Source organism: Perissodus microlepis, chromosome 18 (genome assembly GCF_051167445.1).
Source record: "Perissodus microlepis isolate ML-2025 ecotype Zambia chromosome 18, ASM5116744v1, whole genome shotgun sequence".
Taxonomy (NCBI): Eukaryota; Metazoa; Chordata; class Actinopteri; order Cichliformes; family Cichlidae; genus Perissodus; species Perissodus microlepis.
In genome coordinates, this window is record NC_140478.1 from 17,466,590 (window position 1) to 17,483,005 (window position 16,416).

At 44.5% G+C, this 16,416-nt stretch overlaps 1 protein-coding gene across 4 annotated transcripts in view; it reads right to left on the reverse strand.

The window, feature by feature from the left end:
* LOC146367659 (zinc finger protein 521-like) overlaps positions 1-16,416 on the reverse strand; it is an 88,318-nt gene that overhangs the window by 59,974 nt on the left and 11,928 nt on the right. For all 4 annotated transcript variants that reach the window (XM_084913282.1, XM_084913284.1, XM_084913283.1 and 1 more), the window contains exon 3: positions 13,552-13,752. In XM_084913282.1, coding sequence (XP_084769408.1) covers positions 13,552-13,752 — 201 coding nt within the window. The remainder of the gene's footprint in view (positions 1-13,551; positions 13,753-16,416) is intronic.

Genomic DNA, 16,416 nt, shown 5'->3' on the forward strand with positions numbered 1-16,416 from the left:
CAGCACTTGTTACAGGGAAAGGTTGAATTATTTACCAACAGCAGAGGGGGAGGAAGACAGAGGAAGTAAGAAGCAAGGAGAGAGGCATTTCATACATGGATGAGATTTTTATGTTGTTGTTTTTTTATAGGTTATGAACATGGCAAGCTTAATGATGCACAGACATTAGATACAGGCTCTGATTAAAAAGGCAGCCGGATTCAGTGAGTAGAAACTATACAGAGATGAGTAAATTGCCCCCAACACTTTGCTCTAAATCTCCTTGATGAAAAATATACTGCACTTTGCACCTTAACGGTAGGCGGAACTTAAAGAATTTGGTCATGTATAAATAGAATAATGTGTTTTGTTAAATAGATAACAGCGATGCTTGTGCACACTCTTCACCCAGGGCAAACTGTCTGCATTCTATCTGCATCTCAGCCTCTGTGCACAATACAACAAAACATACAGAAAACAAAAGGGAACACAGAGGGGGGAGAACGAAGAGACAGACCAAACAATAAACTCAACCACAAGAGAGTTTAACTTCGTGTGTGTGTGTGTGTGTGTGTGTGTGTGTGTGTGTGTATGTGTGTATGTGTGTGTGTGTGTGTGTATTTATGTGTTTGTGAATCAAAGAGGGAGACAGAAAGCAAGAGAAGGACAAGGGAGATGAAGACAAATGCAGAAAGGGAGAGAGACAGAGGGCGGCAGAGAAAACGAAAGACAGAGGGAGAAATCAAATTTGCAAGAACATAACAAAAAGCTGTATCTCTGACAAAAGAGAACACACAAGGGTATTTGTCTAGCTGTCTGCACCAGCAGGATCCTCTGAAAGTTTATTAAACTAGAACCCTTCAAGAGAAGGCAGAGAGTAGTAAACTATACTACTGGGGAGGAAAAGAGAAAGGGAGAGGGAACGAGAGTAAGAGAGGAGGGGGTGAAAAATGAAGAAAAAAAAAAGCTAGCTTTTCAGCCTCTGTCTCTCAGAAATTCTTTTATTTCAGCCATGCATTAAGTAACCTCCCCACTGAGTTCTGCTCCCCTTCCTGGTGTGGATAAAGCCGTCCCTCGGGGGAGCCGCTGGTAATTTCCAGCTTCGCCAGAAACTCAGGTATTAGAAAAGACCGCTTGGGGACCTGCCACAATATACCTTCACAATTTCATACGCTCTGAAAAAGAGGGAGCCCCTCCCTCGCAGCCTACCCCCACCCTCCCAGTAAACCCCCTCGAGGGTCCCCAGTTCAAATTTCTGAAGTGCAGACAACGGGTGTATGTGTGGGGGAGGAGAGCGTGGTGGTGGGGGGCCCGTGGGACAGAGCACCAGCAATAGAAAATCCACTGCATAGAGGAGAAAAAAGCATTTCCTCTCTGGTCTGGCAGGAGTGCCTTTTTTCCCCTGGCTCCCACCAGAGGCTTTTTACAAAACATGTGTTGCTGACATGTTGACAGATTGCTCAGTGAAGTGTTAGGCGCATGCACACGGCTGGCCATTTAGGGGGACATGGCTTCCTACCCAACATCCTCTACCTGAGGCACCATGTTTTATACATCATCCCCCAAAGAAAAAAGGAAACAATAAAAGGTAAGGGAGTTGCTTCCTTTGTGAGCATAGCAGAATATCATAGAGCAGAGAGAGACTGCGTATAATGCTGCCTTAGCTGAACTGCGGTGATGGGGAGGAGCAAAGGAAATGAGAAAAAGGGAGGGAAATGGTTTCAGGCAGGAAAGACAGAGATAAAGCATAGAGGTGGGAAAAAAAGCTCAAGGATGGATGCATGGTATGCTTATGTGCAGCAGGTGAGCTTGTCAAACCAATAAAAAACCCCACAAGACTCCGTCTTTGTCTTCCTGCACTGAAGCTACCAATAGCAGGCAGGAGGATGAAATCTGATCAAAGGCCAGCTTCCAGATCCAACTTCTGCTCCTATCAGGGTATCGACAGCACACGTCTTAATCGCCCTGCGGCTCCAAAAGTGCTGCCGTGGCAACAGGATGGAAATGGGGATCATAATGTATTCATGGTGCTGGCGACCTGGGGGCTGCGGAGCACGCTCTCTGGGGACTGCACTTTACCCAGAGCCAGACGTGTCTGGGCAAAATCACTCTACACAAGACAGCAGCAGAATACTGAAGAGCCATGACAGGATGGAGAAAAGGAGGAAAGAATGCAAGAAAGAGAGGAAGAGAAAGTGACAAAGGAAGAGAAAGACGGAGATGAAGGAGCACAGAAAGTGGTAGAAATGGGAAATGATAATAGAAATCAAAGAAGAAGGGCTGAGGCATTAGAGGTAAACAACACATGCTGAGTGGTGTCAGAGATTACTGTAAGAGAAAGGATACTCCGTTACTATTGTATAAAACTGAAACTTCAGAACACAAAAGACAAAAAGATCTAAGGCTTGAGGACAGGGGGGGGGAAGGCTGTGATTGGTGGGAAGGGGCTTGCTGGGATGAGTGGCTCTACCTTGAGAAGCCTGATGCTGCTTGACCAGGTGGGTGGTTGGCTGGGAAATAAATTGCAGAGGAAATTGGTCTAGATTATCAGGGCCACAAAGAGACATGGCCCTTTGGCCATGGGTAAGGCTGGATAAATGGGTGGATGAGTAAATGAACGGAGGGCTAGAAAGCAGGAAGATTGATGGCTGAGCAGATGGATGGTTCAGGTGAACTAAGAATCCAGTTACCCGCCATCCACCATCCCCATCACTGACCACCCCGCCCTCTCCTGAAAAATAACTGCTTACATTAGATTACATTCTGTGTTTTTTTTTTTAACTAGCTGAATGTAATGCACTCTCCGACTATTTCTATCTTAATGATCTTCCCCTCCTCTTCACATACGTGCGCACACAAAGCCATACACATTCACAAGCCACACAATACACACGTGCGAGAAAAACACACACCTGCACAAACAAACAAACACAAAGCTATACCCTGACCTGCTTTTCCTCAACAGGAGGGCAGCTACAACAGGCACCATGCCAGGTAAACATCCTCAAGCCTTGTGCACTCACTGCAGAGGGTAAAGCTCAATGCTGGAAACATACTCCAAAATACAAGAAATAGTCAATTATGTTTAGGACTGGAAAGACTTTCTTAGAATATATATATTCTTCTTACAGGCCCTCCTGCTGTATTAAAAACACAAACCACACATACACACACAACCTTTGCTGCATTTTATATCAAGGCTCATTCTGTAACAGAAAGTCATAAGACATCCCCCTAGAGGTGATGATTCAAATGCATTAAGTCTCCCAAAATGAGAGAATTCACCTGCAGACTGTGGCGTGTCCTTCTGCACTAACTATCCTCCACACGTAGTACACCCTCAGGCATTCAACCTAGGGCCACAGTCAACTCCCCTGTCTCTCTTTCCTCCTTCCCTTTAGCTGACAGGTTCTTCGACTGCTAAGCTCCAACGCGGACTTCTGTGTTTGTGATGACTGTGCAGGGCAATCAAGGGAGTGAAAGAAAGCACGCAAAAAAAGGAATGATTGAGGGTGTGAGGGGGGATACGGGCAAAGAAGAAGTAGAGACAAACAAGGACATCAACAACGTGTTCACACAGAGAGATGACCCCTGGCCATCCCGAGGCATCTGGTTTATCTGGCTGTCTGGGTAAGCCACGCACACACCTAATGACTCCAGACCGGTCTGCGTCCCATAGGTTTTATCCCGGATTACGGATGGGGAATGACAATGGGCTGGTAAACTACTGTGCCGCACGTCTAAGAGCTCATATCAGACAAGGAGCTCTCCATGATGAAAAGACTAGGCTGAATTTGAAACAAGGTTCAAAGTTACTGGAAACTTGCAGCAGAAGTTTCTGAATTACATTCACAACATGATTAATGTATCCTTTCAAAAACATGTACAATATAGGTTTAAGACGCCTGCATTTTTATTGCCGCTCTATTGCTAATTTGTATGCATCATAAATAGTATAGCACTTCCCAAACTGAAGGTCAGCTACACCTGTAACTCTGAATTGTGCATAATCTTGGCAGCCAACATGGAGACGAAGTTTGGACTCTAACCTCCCTATCCCCCCCACCCCTACCCTCATGCTACATGGCACTGCTGAACAGACCTCAATCTACTTCTGCGGTGGAGATTAGTAATCATCTAGGGTCTTCATATTGATGGCCAGGCTCAGCTTGTTTGCATATTTACTGGCCTCAGAGCCCAGTCGCCTGAGGTGAGAAGCAAATTACATTTCTGCTTACCCCCACGCACACAACTCTCTCGCACTCTTTCGATTTCTATCCCTCGTTTTCTCCTCTTTTTTTTCCCAACCTTGTTTCTCTTAACATGCTGATCAGTCATCTTGCGGTAAGCATCCTTGCCTGCCCTGGTTGCATCTGAATAGCAGTCTCATTTGGCTAACATCATCACAGCGTAATCTTGTTGGAGAGAGCAATCAGTTTACTTTGGAATTAGGTATTCCGTTGGCGGGCCCAGAGAGAGGGAAGGCTCATAGGGTTTAAAGGATGCAAACGAAAGCATGCTCTCCAGAATACAGTCTTGAGCCTGATTGGGTGATAACAACCCACACAGGCTCCATGTGAGAGTAATGAATGGCCAATGGGAGGCCTGAATAATAATGCAATTGGATTAAAATCCAATCATAAGATGGTTTTGTCTGTTGACTTTGTTTGTGGGGTATGTTCTACAAACCAAGTTCATGATGAGAAAGATGCATCATGCTTTGACTGGGGGCACATAATGTCCTAATATAAAGATTACCACTCTGTTTACTACAGCCTGATCTCTCTTGGCTGTCAGTCAGTCTTGCAGGATCTTGTTGATGTGATTTCACTGTACACATATTGCATTTATAATGAGCCTGATAACACGATGGAGTGACAGCACCAGTAGATGTTCTTTGCCGTCTTAAATCAGTGGCTTATTTAGAGAATGGCTGCCACAGGTGGTGAGTTACTATTTAATCAGGGATTTTAATGTCTCGGTTTATCGCGGAGACATGTTCCAAGCTGGCAGCCTTTCGCAGAATCCTACCCACTCCTTGGGAGGTCCTCTCTAAGGAGAGGCTCTCTGATCAAATCGATTGACTCTTCCAGCAGATTGATCAGCCAGGCAGGTTGGAGGTGAAATAGATCAGATAACCTTTACATTTTCAGTCCCCCCCCCACCCAATCTGTCCACTGCTCTTAACATTAGAAGGACGTCTCTGTGTTACCTGACAGCATGTCTTTACTGTTGAACCATTACATTCTGTTATAGCACATGGTGCTTTCACTGCCAAAGCATAGTCCAGCTGGTGGCCTTGGAGACCTTAAATGACACCCATCGTGCCCATAAAATAACATTTATGAACCTACCTTCCAGTATGAAAATGGCAATTAGTGCTAAGGAACAAATGTGCTACTTTACACGATATTTGAGAATCCCCGTCCTTGCGGGTGGTTCAACTTCCCATATCCTGAAGTGTAGGAGTGGCTGTTCCACAGAGCCACATAGCAGCCCCCACCCAAACACTGCCCCCTGGCCAACAAAAACAACCCCTGGGAAGGGTAGAGGAGAGGGGGAAATGTTGAGTTGGTGATAGTGTAGCCCCAAAGCTCCTAAACCACAGTGGCTAGCAGGATGCCGTCACAGCTGGCTCCGTTCCTTCCTGTGGGCCCGCTCCACAGAGCTCAGCCTGCAGGGAGACATAAACCTGTCGGACTGGTCACTCTTTCCACCGCCCTCCGACTCCCTCCTTCCTTTCCTCCCATTACTGGTGAGTTTGGCAAAAGCCATGTAAGGAAAAAGCCCTATGGGGATCAATGTGCAGTACATTTCCACACAGACATGAGCAAAATCCTAAGACTTTTTTTTTTCATTGGGGGGAAATTGCAGAAGACGATTCAAAAGCCTGTTTCATTTAGGTGTGCATTGGGGTGAGTGAGGTATACACTGATTGGTGCACCCAGGTCACATCCTCATAACCTGGGGGTGATTATTATTATAGGGAGACATGCCACTGAACAAACGCTATTTGGCATATTTCACATACTAATACAAAATGATAACTGATAACTGTTATAGTGCCGTCTGATTCAAGGTCAATAGATTACTGCAAACTAAAGAAAATGTAATAAATGCATTACTAATGCTCTATAATTTAAAGGAGCATGAAGAAGACAAAACTTTGAACACCTGATTGAAAGATGCAGGTGAGCGAGAGAAAGAGAAATGGGGAAAACTAAGCATTTTACAAAGCATGTGTTTAAAAATGAAACCCTGGATGTCCGTAAAGTTAAAAAAAAACATTTTTGCCTTTTCTTTGTATCTAGTTATGTTTCTCTGTATCTGCTTCATCATTATTCTGGTGAGTAGTCCCACGTTTGAAAGGGAAAAAAAGAAAATCATTTGAATTCTGGGGACCCAGAGGAGAATGAGCAAAACCCAGAGGTAAGATCCAAGCTCGCTCTCCGTGCCCTTCCGTTGGCTGCCTACCTGGTAAACATCTCCACAAGCTCCTTGCTTTCAAAACACGTCAACCGGTGCCTATGTACTTTAGACTGGCCGGCCAAGCAGGAATTGAGACTTTATTTGTTTTTTACTTTTTCCCGTCTCTCTTCCGAGCCATCGCACATAACCTGTCTGGCATTAATGATGTTGTTAATAAAATACGGCAGGTCTGTGGGTGGATTTGCCTGGCAGGCCTGGTGCCTGTCCTTCTCAGAGATAAGCCCACTGCTGGCCTTATCTACCTCCCACAGCCCCACCCAGCAGTGCCGAGTACTGGACACACAACCCGTCAACTCATCACTGGCTAATTACCACCTCTGACTGCCTTACAAAGAAGGCCTGGACTCACATTGCTGCTAAGATTGGCTCTTCCCTACCTTTACTGTCTTTTCTCTACTTTGTTATTTTTTCTGACTGTATTCAATCTAAATATTCAGTTTTTTCTCTCCTTCTCTTCATACATTTCACATATCCTTCCTAGCAAGGTTACTCCTGCCTCCTCAGCCACCAGTTAAGCACAGAGTTCTACGGCAGCATTTTTCAGCTGTCACTTGGAACAGAGAATAATGCGACGGCTTCATTGTGGGTGGTCAGGTAAATCCTCTGTGCACCTTCCACATATGCATCTTGAAAAGTACAAATGTTTATTTTACAGTCTCTTAGTAAGGTCTTAAGCCATTTGTGAGCTGGAGTCAGTTCAATCTCATAGTTTCAGCAGAACAGCCCAAGTCACTTGTGTTACAGAGAGAGAGAGCGGTTTCTTTTATTCAATTGTTTTCCACTTCCACAAGCGTGTGCCAAGGGGGAGGAAAGCGCCGGCTTAACACGCTCTGCAATTCAACACGGCCAGACGCAGTCCTATTAAGATTTAATGTGCCATTCTTCTGCTTGTGCCGCTGAAAAAGACTTGCAGGCTGAGGAAGAGAGTGAACAAAGAGCAGGCAGAGCCAGGGCCAGGGAGAGATACTGAGTGTGAGAGAAACCGAAACAACCGCTTCTTGGGCTGGTCATTGTCTCAGAACTGAAGACAGTAGTTTCAAAGGACCGCTACACAGCAAAAAGGGGAAATAAGAACACTGTCGTTGGTATAGGTTTTCGCTCAGGTGTTTGTAGCTTGTAGTTCTGGGTGAGTGCAGGAGATTATCTCTGTTTTGTCCACATGTCATCTCGGCTTTTGTGGCTACCTACTTAAGAAAGAGGTCAACTGGATGAAGTCCCGGCATGTGTTTAGCCTCCTGGGCGATGAATTATGTGTCATCTAAAATGCAAAGTGCAGGCACGCAGGTGCTGAGAGGGAACGTGTGTGCTCGTGCTCGTTAATAAGTGTTTGTGTGTGCACGGATGACTGATTGAACAAGCGAAAACGTGAGAGACACAGAGTGTTAGATAGATGGGGGATGCGGATACGAGAAAAGCAAAGAGTTGCAGTGCTAGCCATTGTTGTTTATGCCTTAAACCCACAAAGCCGAGCAAAAAAACACACAAAAAAACCCTGCAAGTTCCTCTATTCTTATTTTGATGGTTTTTCTGCAGAAAATGCAGCCCTCGTCTGACAAAGACCAATAAATACTTTATACAGTGCATAATATGTGCCGTGTGGAGCACAGGGGAAAGAGAAAGAGGGCGTCCTCACGAGGGCATATGCTTTGAATTCCTAATGACATTCCTGTTAACGTTGCTGGCACTGTTGCACAAAGAGGAAATGCACGGGGACTCTATACCACGGAGTCAACATCTACTTTAATATCTTTTCTACCTCTTTCCCTCCATACCTATTTTTCTTTTCTCTCAGACGCTCACGTAGAACATGCCCCCCACACAAACACATACACAGGAAAGACTCAAGCCCAATTGTAAGAGCTCACTCTAGCATGAGGTCTCTTTTCAGTGGCTGCGTTGTGCCAGAAGTAGCTATTCTCCCCTGACCGCCTCTCCTCCTTTCAAAGCCTTGTAATCAGTGTGCTGCTCTTTGTACCAGGATGTCGCAAGACACCCCGGCAAAAACACAGCAGAATTTCTGATGAACGGCGGTGGCTCAGAGTTCGGCTAATCAGGTCTTGTCATGTCGCTTTTCTTCTTATGTGAGCCCTTTTGAAGCGAATAAAGTCTTTGCAGTTTGGCACATTCTTCTTGGCAGCCACAAAGCAGCTGTTGGATCAATACACAAAGTTAGTAGAAAAAAAAACAGTACAACCAATAGGAGCCTGTTGGAAACAGTTAGTATAAAGCACGGACTGCCAGGAGACTGTTCATAGTTGAGGGTATTACTGAATGTTTCCATGCTGCTGACCCAAAGGCTTGATGTAAATGAATTCAAACACTTCAAGCAAACATGTTGTGGTTGGGAACAGAAGGGGGGGGGGGGACATATATCAGCAGGTTTAAAAAAGAAATGGTGCCTATTGCAAACAGAGAAAGAGTTTCTATCATATTAGCATGTTCTGCATTGTGAGGAGATGTTATTGTTTTTCAGTGAGTATTAGTGTTTCATTTGTATTTTTCTCATAAATCTGAAATGTGTTTTATTGAAGCTGAGTGCATTTTGCAGTGTCTACAGGGATGAGGAAAAGGGGAAATCTACATAATATAAATCCATATATGGCCCAGTTATCTCTCTCTCTTTCTCTGTTGCACCCACTCTGATTGATTCCTTTATCTGAGGGAAGCAGAAGACATGCTCTGTTTGCTCGCACAGTGGCCGGCAGGAAAGCAGAGAAAGACACTTATTAAAAAGGTCATCTCACAGAGGGTTAAAATAGCAGGGCACAGATCTCTCTGGGGGGAGTAGACATGCCCCTCCTCTAGTGAAGGACACAAGAAAAGGTGTTGCTCAAGGGAGCTGGACCCATAATGAAAGAACGGCCACTAGGCTGACAGCCCATGTGTGCACTAGGCTATTCAAATACCTTCAGAGACGCGGAATTGAAGAATTGACCGAGTAAGGCTCTGTGAAAATGCAATCTTTTGAATTAAACTCTGAGCTAGAGGTGTTATTTTTATTTACAGTGTGGGCTAGTAAACACAAGCTGAAATGAGATGAGAAGCAAGGTATTTCTTTGGCGAGTAGGCCTGAAGGCATGTTTCCTTGCCTACCATTGCAATCTCATACCTGGCATATGAACATCTCTTGTGCCAACTGAGAACAAAAGTCAAACTACACACACACTGTTTCTCTTTCTCCATTAAGGATAGGTAACAATATAAGTGTGCGCAGACAATGCAGCGTGATAGTGAGACAAAGCATTTCTGAAGTGTTTTTGGAAAGTCCTATGGAATAGCTATGCCTCCAGCCTCCTGTCTCTTCCCCAGGGTAGCCCAAAGCCATGTCGGCAGGATGCTGATCCCCACACGGAAACCTGATCCGCAGCCATTCTGGAGCCGAGGGGTGGGGTAGGGGGGGTCTCCCCCCTCAGAGCCTCTCTACTTCTGCCCCAGAGTTAGAGGGGTGCTCTGGGGGAACATTCTTCTAGCCCTGCCCCAGCCAGCCTCCACTCTCAACTCTCTAGAGGAGCATTCTTCCAGCCCTGCCCTAGCCTTCACTGGGATCTCCTGGGGAGCATTCCTGAAGCCCTGCCCCAGCCCAAGACGGGCTCCCTGGGGACACATTCCTGCAGCACTCTCTCTGCCTCTCTTTCACTCTCCACATCTCCCTTCTTCTCCCTTGCTCTCTTTCTCAGGCGCTCGCCTTCCTCTGCAGTCCAGCATTAGTGCGATCAATAGCACCGATCGCATCGGGGACACGAGGCAATCCATACCCATGTGCTCCCTTAGCGCACTGCAGTGGCCACAGCTTAAGTGCATGGGAAGGTGTTATACCTCTGCCAGATGGGGAGAGACAATGGCCGCCATTGATCGCAGTGACATGTAACATCTTTTTCTTTCTCTCTGTCCATCGGGTGTGGTCGACACACAGTTAGAATCTGTTTAGACTTTATTTCACTTGCCTTATCCGACTGCTTTTATAATATGTATTTTTTTAAGCTTACTGACTGTATATGGGCTGTCTGTCTTAGGAAACTCACTGTATATGTTTTGATGGGAGGGGGAAAAATGCAGTTGTGTCAGCATGCAAATCTTCATACATGGATTGGTTCCAGTCAAGCTCTGCAATTTGTTAACCAAAAATAAAATATTTGAAATCATAAAAATGGAGAGTTTAGCAGGTGCTGGTGGTTGATTAGAAAACGGCTCTAATAAAGGATCCATCTGTGAGTAGAGACTTGATGTAAGGCAGATTAATTGGTCATGGATGTCTACATAATGCCACATAGGAAATCTCATATCCCATATTCCAGAGAATGCACAAACACATACTCACAGACACACACACACACACACATTCAAAGTACTTAGTATGCCATCTAGAAGTTTCTTTTCTCCCACTGTGTTTGAATACTAATAGAGTGTTTCTGCACAATCACAATACCCTAATGGCAATTAGAATCTTTTGTTTGGCTTCCACAGGGGCTCTTATCCAAACTGTGTGTTTTTTTTTTTTCATCATTGAGCAATTAAGAGTTATTTGTCCATAAGATTGACATTTTTAAAAGACAGGCTTAATTATAGAAAAAAAAATATGGCTGAGTCAGTCATGACCACATACTGAAAATGCTGCTGAACATTAAAGACCTGTCCCTGAATCAGAAACACAACTTTATAACATTATTGTTTTCTCAGTGTTGTGCAACAGCATAACTATAGGAAGAACTTTAATTAAATAAAATCCTTTGTGGGGGGTTTTTTCTTTCTGCATTCCTCAAATTGTCCCCAAACAAAGACTGTCCACACATCTGCAACGACTTGATTGAATTGGGTGTCAGATTGAAGAAAAAAAAAAAAGAGTGACAGGAGACTCTGCACTTTCTTTGTCTTAGACCAGTCATTTTTTTTTGTTGGATGACAGTAATGCAGAAGTGAAGAGTGCAGTCAGTTTTCAAACCTTTAGCTGATTGAGTGTCGCTTCTTCTGAATTTAAACACATAGCAGGGCATAAAATCAATTGTGCAATGCACATGTATGCATTTCTGCTTAAATTAACACAGACAGGAGGGTAACAGAAGGCATTTTTACATACTGAGTACACAAAAACACAAGACTTGAGGCTGTCTCACAATTAATGGAAAATCTTTGTAAAACTCATGGGATATCTAACCTATAATTTGTGGTTTGCTGACGGTTGCAAAATATGAAATCAAACTGTGCTTGAATGTAAACAGAAAAGAGACTATTGCTGGGCATACACAAAAGTGCTAGCTGAAACATTCTAAGAGGGGGCATAACACACGTAAATACTGTTTCTACCAGCTGGGGAAGATTCCTTACAGTCAGAGAGGCGCATGACCCCGACAACTGTGTCTGTCAGCTGGTCAGTAATAACATCCTGCTGCTGAGTGACCCAACAAAAAAATTTGTGTTAAAAAAAACAACAACCTCAGGTTACAATATGAGGTATATACAACACTTTCTTTCAAAGTTTCACAATAAAAGCCTTGTTAGGAAGGGTTTCTATGCACTGAGATGCTCCAAGACTTTAAATTTGAAATGGATAAAGTAAGCTGTGACATTGAACCAAAAGGCTTAAAGGACTACCTCTAATAGAGCACAACAGTGATGTTCTAGAAGCAGGGGTTTTGATTATGAGCCATGGTGTTGTAATGTAGACTTACCATGAGCTACAACACTGTGAAACAACAGTATGTGTTCTTGTAGGAACCACAAGTCTGCATGAAACCCATCTTATTTGCAATGTCACGGAAAAGAACTACCCTACAAAACTGAAAACAGCGACATCTCTAATTGGTCGAGGTTGTTGTTTCCTGCAAATGCTTACTTACCAGCTTACTTTTTATGTTGCTAGTGCAGTTGAGGTATTTTTTTCTGTCTTATGTTATACATACATTCATTTTCTTTTTAAAATTCAATGTGCTATCTATTCCACTTCAATTATCGAGTGTATCTTTAAGCCATAAACTTTCTTGCTTGCAATTTCTCCTCTTGTGTCAATTTACCATCCCTGGGGCAACAATAAAAGAGTCGATTACTGGGTTCAGTGAGAAATATTAAACATATTAAAGAGAAAAATCCTCATGATAACACATGCAATGACTGTCATTAAAGAATTATGACTGGCATTTTTACACACCATGCACTACATGACTTTATTGGACTTTGAGCCCAAATGAAACAGGCTAGTCATCATACTTAAAGACTGAATGCAACTCAATCGTACGAGTAGCTGAAAAAGACGTTCTCACTAAACATCTCTGGGCTTTTCTTTTGAATGACAAACAATAGCGTCTGTGCTACATCTGAAACAGAAATAGGACATTTTAGTTCACTTTATTTTTGACAGTAGAAAGAGACGAGACATGTGCCCAAACACTAGGAAATGAGTATCAGATGGTGTTTCTCAATACGGGCCTGTCAGGGCATCTAAAGGAGGACAGCAAGTCCAGGAGAAGCACATGGAAACCTTCAGTTCACATCATTAGTTCTGTCTGCCACCTTGTCAGAGTATTTATAGTCCTATTCATCCATCAACAGGTCAATGACACAGTCTGCCAATGGCATCCTTCTCTTTCAATCCCACAAGGTATTACTACCGCAGCTAGCTCGCACTGGGAGCAGCTGAGGGACTTTCCTGAAGCAAAGATCCATCTCCAGTTGGTGGTCTGGTTACTGTGGGACCTACTAGCTCCATGTTACTAACACTCGGTGTTATTGAAACGTTTCGAATTAGTATGGTGCTGTATAAAACCTTACGCTGACACATGTAAGGACACGAGGCTCATACTATAAATACATATACTGCTATCTATTTTAATGGGCACGTGTGGGCCTGTTTATATGTCGTCTCTGATGATATTAACGTACACCACAATATAACTAATGCGCTATGTGTGTGGAGGCCTGTGCTGCTGGATATCTACCAAAGAAACTGGTAGTCTGGTGTTGTGCTCCCCTTGGTGCAGTGTACTAACACACATAGTGTGGCATATTCTCAGATGAAAGCATAGAGTGAGAGTGGGAGAAGAGCTGAGTGGCAGAGTGGAGGGGAGGCTCGGTGGGCTGAACGTTGTTTACCTGTCAGCTGGCATTGATTAATCTTGTGTTCGGTGAGATCGCTCAGCGACTCGAACACCTGCCGGCAGCTGTCGCAGCTGTGCAGCGCGGGCTCCTCGTCCTCCTCCTCTCCCTCCTCTCCTTCCTCTGGAGAGAGCAGCCTCTTCCTTAGATGCCCGGTCTCACCATCCTCCGCCGCCCTCTCGAGGGCGCACTCTGGATCTGCCGAGCCACAGGAAATGACAGCACCACATAGTCAGAGGGGTGACCCACACAGCGAGGTACTACGGCTTCCTCTGGGTGACAATAAAATGGATTTCTAGACTCTGGATTTAATAAAAACAATAATAAAAGCTGTAATAAAAATGCAGGTTCAATTTGGGCCTCTGTAACTCAACCACTCATGCCATAACAGAACTGTTGGGCAGGTGCGGGCGAGAGATATACAGGCGGAGAAGGCGGTACGACGCTCGCACACACAAATCCGACACACACATACAAACACACAAGCACGCACCCTCTGTTATTAGAAATGGTTTTACGTTGTGTTTGCCCTGCTTCACCCAAGCAAAACTTCAGTATATGAAACTAGACTGATGGGAATATGTGTAGTTAATAAATCCTGGATTGCAGTTTTGGCTGGACCAAAGAAATATGAAATTCTGCCAGTGAGTGCTGAATTGCATCAGTCAGCATCTATCAGAGGAGAAAGACCTTGCCATATTACTCAGACATTTAGACCAGAACTGTGGATGTATGTAGCATAACGCAGGAAGACACACAAAAACTGAGATTGGTGTGTGTTGGGCTGTCGTCACGACACACTTCCCTAAATTATTCAGCTTTGCTCGCAGGCAGCTGCGGGTCGCGCACATCAATATTCTTCAATCCATCTGCAGTTTTGTCTCTCGTTGGCTTTGTGCTGCAGCAGTGCCAGGGGTGGGCAACTTACTACCCTGAATCAGGAGGAACCATCTTTCAAATTACCACTCTAATCTGAAGTTCTTCACGTGATACTAAAGCGTTCCGACAGCAAATCAAACCTCGCATCGCTCACTCGCAGCGTACTGCGCATATCTTCATTCTGACACGTAGTTAAGCCAAAGCAGCTTGGAATAGTATCTTATTAATAGGCAGAATGGCCCGCAGCCCTGTCTCTCCTCACATTGCGACCTTTACACTTCACAATACGTCTAATTAAAACACCATACTTACAATCAAACAATCATGCCACCCTGGTTAGGCTTTTGCGGGGTGGAAGAAAAGCCTCTGCACTTCACTGGCAGCCATTTTAAGCCCCACTCCAATAAGTGTTCCTCGGCTTGTCTGGAAACTCCGGAGGGGAACGTTAGGAGTAAGCCTGTTTTTTTCACCCCGCACACAGTTAACAGAGCCTGAGGACAAGGAGTGTGTGGCACCAAAAGTGTGCAGGTGTGGCTGTACTGGCGCTGGGTGCGTGTACACTGGGGCGGCCATTTTAGGTCCTCTTTCTGTTAGGGTGCTCTTAAACTGTGAAATTCCTTGAGGAAAGGCGGTCGAGAACTCATCAAGGCCACCCAGGGTTTTTTTCTTTCCCCCGCTTGCGCCAAGTATTGATGTAACATCACACCCTCCATTGTCCTTCCCTCTTGGCGACTGAGGCTCTCGGAACATGCCCTCTAAAAATATCAGCACTGTGGTCCCCGGTGGGACCATGCAGAACAGAACAGAAGGTGTTTCAAGAAAATGAAAATCCCAACCCAATCCTCACAGATGCAGGCCTTTCTTGCTCTGGGGGGAAACACTTCTGACTGAGGCCAAAAGCCACACAATATAGAGTTATGATTCATCCACACACAGAGGCACAGAATTCACAATATGCACAGAAATATGAACACTTCATGTGTGTGTGTTTTTTTACAGGGTGCCTGTGGAGGAGGTTAAAACTTTCTTTTTTTTCCCAAAGGCCTTCATGAATCATTAATTTCGCTAATATTACAGCATGGTCCTGTCAGGGAAAACAACTGATGGCTACATTTAAGCATTTTATGTCTAATCTGAAATAGAAATACATTCCTCTGAGCAGAGCGTGGATGAATTTCACTGGTATTCTCATATTATTTCATAGATCCACAATAACGACCAAATAAAATACATTTTATGATTACCGGGGAAAAGGATCAGCGTTATGCATTCGTAAGTTTGATTTCCAATCCCTTGTTTTAGGTAACAACTTTCTGCTCCAACTTTCAGCGAATCCGAGCTGGGTCATTGCACTCAGCTGAGGTGAGCGACCTGAGCTGTAGCGATGCGGCACTGGAAGTGTAAACTGTTACACGTTTGGGGGAAGGGGATGGGGGCGGTGGTTTGGAAAGTCGCTCTGGGGGCGTGGGGGTTTAGACACGGCAAGGTCACGTCCAACCGTGGGATTAAAGAGCCACATCAATACTGAGGTTCCTGTGCCTCTGGGCCTCATACAGTAATCCATCAGATCAGGACATTCTCTTCTACTAGCCTCTACTGGCTGGACAGCAGATCGATACCAGTATGCTCGGGATGGCTGTGGAATATTGGGCGAAGATGTGTAAGATATTGAGAATTTTTCATCAGGCCCAACGCCCTTGTTAATTTAAAACAAAGGTTCAAATTAACACCCTTGTTAATTTCCGATGAGCATCTTAACAGCGTCGGCGTGGAAGGTAAGGACAAGAGAGAGGCTACACTGACCGCTGATCCATACTCTGATAAGGGCGGCTCAAAGGGAGGTGATCATAGCTGCGACTGAGAAATTATTCATAGGGGGGATATAATGAAGATCTAACAAAATGACTTCTAAGGATAAATTTCAAACCTTTATTGTACTAAAAGCACATTAATACTGTACTAATAAAATGTGGGGATCTGAAT